The 6,998-nt window shown below is 45.5% G+C and overlaps 1 protein-coding gene across 1 annotated transcript in view; it reads left to right on the top strand.

The window, feature by feature from the left end:
* Nucleotides 1-4,790, top strand: part of cux1b (cut-like homeobox 1b) — a 91,760-nt gene extending 86,970 nt beyond the window's left edge. The window contains exons 22-23 of the mRNA XM_035384514.1: nt 3,037-3,101; nt 3,592-4,790. Of these exons, the coding sequence (XP_035240405.1) occupies nt 3,037-3,101; nt 3,592-3,652 (126 nt within the window). The 3' untranslated portion in view covers nt 3,653-4,790. The remainder of the gene's footprint in view (nt 1-3,036; nt 3,102-3,591) is intronic.
* The last annotated feature ends 2,208 nt before the right edge of the window (nt 4,791-6,998 follow it).

Raw genomic sequence — 6,998 nt, forward strand, 5'->3', positions numbered from 1 at the left:
TGTGTATGAGACTTGTTTGTGTGTGCAGGTGTGTATGAGACTGTGGTTTGTGTGTGCAGGTGTGTATGAGACTGGTTTGTGTGTGCAGGTGTGTATGAGACTGGTTTGTGTGTGCAGGTGTGTATGAGACTGGTTTGTGTGTGCAGGTGTGTATGAGACTGTGGTTTGTGTGTGCAGGTGTGTATGAGACTGGTTTGTGTGTGCAGGTGTGTATGAGACTGTGGTTTGTGTGTGCAGGTGTGTATGAGACTGGTTTGTGTGTGCAGGTGTGTATGAGACTGTGGTTTGTGTGTGCAGGTGTGTATGAGACTGGTTTATGTGTGCAGGTGTGTATGAGACTGGTTTATATGTGCAGGTGTGTATAAGACTGGTTTGTGTGTGCAGGTGTGTATGAGACTGGTTTATGTGTGCAGGTGTGTATGAGACTGGTTTGTGTGTGCAGGTGTGTATGAGACTGGTTTGTGTGTGCAGGTGTGTATGAGACTGTGGTTTGTGTGTGCAGGTGTGTATGAGACTGTGGTTTGTGTGTGCAGGTGTGTATGAGACTGGTTTGTGTGTGCAGGTGTGTATGAGACTGGTTTGTGTGTGCAGGTGTGTATGAGACTGTGGTTTGTGTGTGCAGGTGTGTATAAGACTGGTTTGTGTGTGCAGGTGTGTATGAGACTGTGGTTTGTGTGTGCAGGTGTGTATGAGACTGTGGTTTGTGTGTGCAGGTGTGTATGAGACTGGTTTGTGTGTGCAGGTGTGTATGAGACTGGTTTGTGTGTGCAGGTGTGTATGAGACTGGTTTATGTGTGCAGGTGTGTATGAGACTGTGGTTTGTGTGTGCAGGTGTGTATGAGACTGTGGTTTGTGTGTGCAGGTGTGTATGAGACTGGTTTGTGTGTGCAGGTGTGTATGAGACTGGTTTGTGTGTGCAGGTGTGTATGAGACTGGTTTGTGTGTGCAGGTGTGTATGAGACTGGTTTATGTGTGCAGGTGTGTATGAGACTGGTTTATGTGTGCAGGTGTGTATGAGACTGGTTTGTGTGTGCAGGTGTGTATGAGACTGGTTTGTGTGTGCAGGTGTGTATGAGACTGGTTTGTGTGTGCAGGTGTGTATGAGACTGGTTTATGTGTGCAGGTGTGTATGAGTCTGGTTTGTGTGTGCAGGTGTGTATGAGACTGGTTTGTGTGTGCAGGTGTGTATGAGACTGGTTTGTGTGTGCAGGTGTGTATGAGTCTGGTTTGTGTGTGCAGGTGTGTATGAGACTGGTTTGTGTGTGCAGGTGTGTATGAGACTGGTTTGTGTGTGCAGGTGTGTATGAGACTGGTTTGTGTGTGCAGGTGTGTATGAGACTGTGGTTTGTGTGTGCAGGTGTGTATGAGACTGGTTTGTGTGTGCAGGTGTGTATAAGACTGTGGTTTGTGTGTGCAGGTGTGTATGAGACTGTGGTTTGTGTGTGCAGGTGTGTATGAGACTGTGGTTTGTGTGTGCAGGTGTGTATGAGACTGGTTTGTGTGTGCTGGTGTGTATGAGACTGGTTTGTGTGTGCAGGTGTGTATGAGACTGGTTTGTGTGTGCAGGTGTGTATGAGACTGGTTTGTGTGTGCAGGTGTGTATGAGACTGTGGTTTGTGTGTGCAGGTGTGTATGAGACTGGTTTGTGTGTGCAGGTGTGTATGAGACTGGTTTGTGTGTGCAGGTGTGTATGAGACTGGTTTGTGTGTGCAGGTGTGTATGAGACTGGTTTATGTGTGCAGGTGTGTATGAGACTGTGGTTTGTGTGCAGGTGTGTATGAGACTGTGGTTTGTGTGTGCAGGTGTGTATGAGACTGTGGTTTGTGTGTGCAGGTGTGTATGAGACTGGTTTGTGTGTGCAGGTGTGTATGAGACTGGTTTATGTGTGCAGGTGTGTATGAGACTGTGGTTTGTGTGTGCAGGTGTGTATGAGACTGTGGTTTGTGTGTGCAGGTGTGTATGAGACTGGTTTGTGTGTGCAGGTGTGTATGAGACTGTGGTTTGTGTGTGCAGGTGTGTATGAGACTGTGGTTTGTGTGTGCAGGTGTGTATGAGGCTGTGGTTTGTGTGTGCAGGTGTGTATGAGACTGTGGTTTGTGTGTGCAGGTGTGTATGAGACTGGTTTGTGTGTGCAGGTGTGTATGAGGCTGTGGTTTGTGTGTGCAGGTGTGTATGAGGCTGTGGTTTGTGTGTGCAGGTGTGTATGAGACTGGTTTGTGTGTGCAGGTGTGTATGAGACTGGTTTGTGTGTGCAGGTGTGTATGAGACTGGTTTGTGTGTGCAGGTGTGTATGAGACTGTGGTTTGTGTGTGCAGGTGTGTATGAGACTGTGGTTTGTGTGTGCAGGTGTGTATGAGGCTGTGGTTTGTGTGTGCAGGTGTGTATGAGACTGTGGTTTGTGTGTGCAGGTGTGTATGAGACTGTGGTTTGTGTGTGCAGGTGTGTATGAGGCTGTGGTTTGTGTGTGCAGGTGTGTATGAGACTGTGGTTTGTGTGTGCAGGTGTGTATGAGACTGGTTTGTGTGTGCAGGTGTGTATGAGACTGGTTTGTGTGTGCAGGTGTGTATGAGACTGGTTAGTGTGTGCAGGTGTGTATGAGACTGTGGTTTGTGTGTGCAGGTGTGTATGAGACTGGTTTGTGTGTGCAGGTGTGTATGAGACTGGTTTGTGTGTGCAGGTGTGTATGAGACTGTGGTTTGTGTGTGCAGGTGTGTATGAGACTGGTTTGTGTGTGCAGGTGTGTATGAGACTGGTTTGTGTGTGCAGGTGTGTATGAGACTGTGGTTTGTGTGTGCAGGTGTGTATGAGACTGTGGTTTGTGTGTGCAGGTGTGTATGAGGCTGTGGTTTGTGTGTGCAGGTGTGTATGAGGCTGTGGTTTGTGTGTGCAGGTGTGTATGAGACTGGTTTGTGTGTGCAGGTGTGTATGAGACTGGTTTGTGTGTGCAGGTGTGTATGAGACTGGTTTGTGTGTGCAGGTGTGTATGAGACTGGTTTGTGTGTGCAGGTGCTGTATAAGACTGGTTTGTGTGTGCAGGTGCTGTATAAGACTGCTTGGAGTGAGAGCATTGGTCGTGACTGCTCTGCCTTCTGCGCTAAGAAGTAAGCCCTCCTCTTCATCACGACTTCACCTCTCACCATGAACCTTCCACAACAAACCGTTTTTACCCAGAAACTCCTCTACACAAAACCTCTTCTACACAAAACTTCTTTTACCCAAAACCTTTTCGCACAAAACCTCTTCTACACAAAACCTTTTCTACATGAAAACGTTTCTACACATAACCTTCTCGACGCAATGCCTTTTATGCAAAACCTTTTTTCCAAACGTTTTCTACACAAACCTTTTTTAATGCAGTGCTGTTATACTGCAATTATTGGTATTGGAGTAAGTCTGCTTTCATTCATTCAGTCAGTTCAGGAAATTAAGTTTAACTGATAAATTGTAAAAAGCCTGTGATGTTCTATAAGGATTTTCAAGTTAAAGCACTGAATTTCATTCATTCTCGTGTTGAGTTTGATGGAAGTGAACTTAACCTGATCCCAGCCCTGGTGCACACACTCAGTCTGCTCCTGTTTCCCTGTTTCCCAGGTACTCCGACCACCTCCACCGTTTCCATGAGAACGGAGAGACTGGGGACATGTGGCAGTGATGTCATCAGCTGCTCCAGCGGTCACAGCAGTAACGGCTTTGAGCCACTAGGGGGAGACGCTGAATCCTCATTCCAGAGCATGCTGTAGAGAGCTTTCATCTGTTTCTTTTCAATCCCATAGTGTCACCTTTCTTTGACTGAAAAAAGGAGAAACACTGAGCTGTTAGTGGTGCTGACATACAGTTACTGAGACCTGTGTTTAATATGGAGACACTCCAGATAATTAGACTTCCTTTTGGTGAATATTCAGAGTTAGAGAACAGCACAGACCAAAGGGACGCTGAGCTTTCTTATCTTTTGGGCTTTCAGAAAACGCCGTCATATTTATATTCCTTTATGTTTCATTGATTTAGTATTATGTGAAGTGAGGTTACGGTTATGGTTATGTTTTTGCATTTTGAATGCAATTTTGGATAGATGAATACACACACACACCCTTGCACACACACTCACTCATTCACTCACACATTCACTCTCACACACTGCACATACACACACTGACATATACACACACACAAACTACATACACATTTACATACATACATACAGTAAACACGATGCATTAGCATGAATATAAATTAACCAAATTAATTAATAAGTTTATCTAATTGATATCAATCTTTAGGAAAAATTCTACATTTTAGTTTTTACTTTTCATATAACTTAGTCTATGTGATTATTGCGCATATATAAAAATAAATATTTATCCTGTGAGGCGTGTATATTCCCGTAGAGCGAGAGATGTGTTTGAGAGTGAGGGGGCGGGGCCAGTTTGCACAGGTGCATGCTGGTCAGACGGTCTGGTTGGAGAGAGGAGAGCACTGAGAGGGTCATCTGCAGGTTTGAACTGCCTCTCAGTCACCAGAGGACTCTCAGATTTTCTGCAGTTTAACCGATGCTTTTATCACACTGTGCTTCACTGTCTTTTCAAAGCTGGCCATGTGACACCCCTCCTCCCCCCTCTGTCTCTCTCTCCCTCCCCCCTCCCCCCTCTGTCTCTCTCTCCCTCCCCCCTCTGTCTCTCTCTCCATCCCCTCCTCCCCTCTCTCTTTCATTCATCCCTGAGGATATTTCCTGTTTCCTCAGTTCCTGCTTTTCTTCTTCTGTCCTGTATACAAATAAAGATAAAGAGACGTCACCATGTGTCCTGACTCTGTGTCCCCCCCCCCCCCCCCCCCCCCCCCCCCCCCCCCCCCCCCCGTCCGTCCGTCCGTCCGTCCGTCCGTCCGGCCTGCAGCCCTGGCTCTGCCTGACGGCCGAGCGGTCCAGAGCTCTGTTTGGTAACGTGTTTTGGAGTTTGCGTTCTGATCCGCTGGGCCTGTGAGCTCAAACTGGGTAAGGTTACGAGGTCAGGCTGAGGTTAAGTTGCATAAGGCTGGGATAGGGGTCAGATTATGAGCTTAGGGTGAGGTTGGGGTTAGATCAGGTTAAGTCAGGTTAGGGTTGGGTTAGGTGAGGATATGATCAGGAGAGTCCTGGTTCGAAATCAGTGCCATTCTTTATGAATGCAGTACATACGCAAGACCTGCTTTATACCTGCCTACAGTGCGGGGTCATAATAATAATAATAATAATAAGCATTGTAATAATAATAGAAGTAATAATAATAATAGAAGTAATGATAATAATAATAAAAATAATAATAAGCATTGTAATAATAATAGAAGTAATAATAATAATAGAAGTTATAATAATAATAATAATAGAAGTAATAATAATAATAGAAGTAATGATAATGATGATAATAATAATAAAAGTAATGATAATAATAATAGAAGTAATGATAATAATGATAATATCTGCCTTTAATCAATGCTTTAATCGGGGTTTGCGTGATTAATGATGGTGTCGTCATGGCGACAGCGTGACCTCTCTCCTGGGTGGTTTCTGGGTGTGTGTGTGTGTGTGTGTGTGCGTGTGTGTGTGTGAGAGTGTGCGTATGTGTATATGAGAAAATGTGTGTGTGTGTGTGTGTGAGAAAATGTGTGTGTGAGTGAGTGTGAGTGAGTGCGTACGTGTGAGTGAGTGTGTGTGTGTTTGTGTATTCCAGTGGCCTCTCATTACCATCAGATCATGCCTGTGGGATGTGGAAAAGCCTCCTCCATCACCTCCCCATCCCCCTTCTGTCCATCCTCCATGTTTTGGGGGGAGGGGAGGTTCCTCAGCACTGGGAGAATGGATCTTACAGACCAGGCCCCCCTCACTTCAAACGTGAGTATTTCTCATCCACAGATACCCTACTGCACCCCCCCCTCCCACCCCCGAAATCCCCAGGACTGATGCTCCGCTCAGGCAACTGCTCGCCATGGCAACGGCCGCGCCTGTCACAGAGAGAGGGGGCGTGGCCTCAGAGCTGCCCACCCCCATCATCCCATTCTCACCTTCCTGTGGTAGAGCTTAATGCTCACCCTGTCTGCTCCTTCTGTGTGTGAGTGTGTGCGTGGGAGTGTGTGTGTGTGAGCGTCTGAGTGTGAGTGTGTGGGTGTGTGCGTGCATGTGTGTGTCTTGATGTACATTTATGCAAATGTTAGTTCTTGACAAATGTTTTCACAGTTGGGGCCGCCTTATGAAATTAAATCTTTTTCAGTGGAAATGTTTTATTTTCCACTATAAATGACTTCAGACATATTGCCATATATTTCTATACAGACCTATGGTCCAATGGCATGTGTATGTGGTTTAACCACTGGATCAACCATTAGAAAATAAACATGACCCTATGCTTCAAGATTTTTTAAAATATATTAATTTAGTCATCACTGCTTGCAAATATGCCGAATTATAGCATTTAAAGAATGTAACAGGTTAGCCAACAGTTTGTGAATAGGGGATTTGATTAAATTCAAATGTGTATTATAATCGCTTGTGGCATTCAAACAGTTCAAACTACAAAAAAAAAAGCTTTTTTTTGCTACTGTGCACCTGAAGTATACAGACACTACACCTTGAAGGAGGTTCTGAGTTGAATTTCCACCACATGGCCAGCAGAGGGTAGCAAAGATGTATTTTCAGTAACAGTAATTGCTTGACCTGCCTTAGATTTTGTTTCTGCTATTAACTATTTCTTTCTGTGCGTGTGTTTGTGTGAAGGCTTGTGAAGTGTGTGTGTGTGTGAGAGAGAGAGATAGTGTGAGTGTGTGTGTGCATCTCAGTGCAGTTGTGTGCTCGTGTGTGCGTGTGAGTGTGTTTGTGTGTATGTGTGTGTGCGCGTGTGAGTGTGTTTGTGTTTGTGTATGTGTGCGTGTGAGTGTGAGTGGGGGTGTGTGCGTGTGCGTGTGCGTGTGTGTGTGTGAGTGCGTGTGTGTGTGTGTGTGTGTGTTCTGTTATTGGTGTTTGAGCTCCAGAT

The sequence above is a fragment of the Anguilla anguilla genome, chromosome 12 (genome assembly GCF_013347855.1).
Source record: "Anguilla anguilla isolate fAngAng1 chromosome 12, fAngAng1.pri, whole genome shotgun sequence".
In the NCBI taxonomy this organism is placed as follows: Eukaryota; Metazoa; Chordata; class Actinopteri; order Anguilliformes; family Anguillidae; genus Anguilla; species Anguilla anguilla.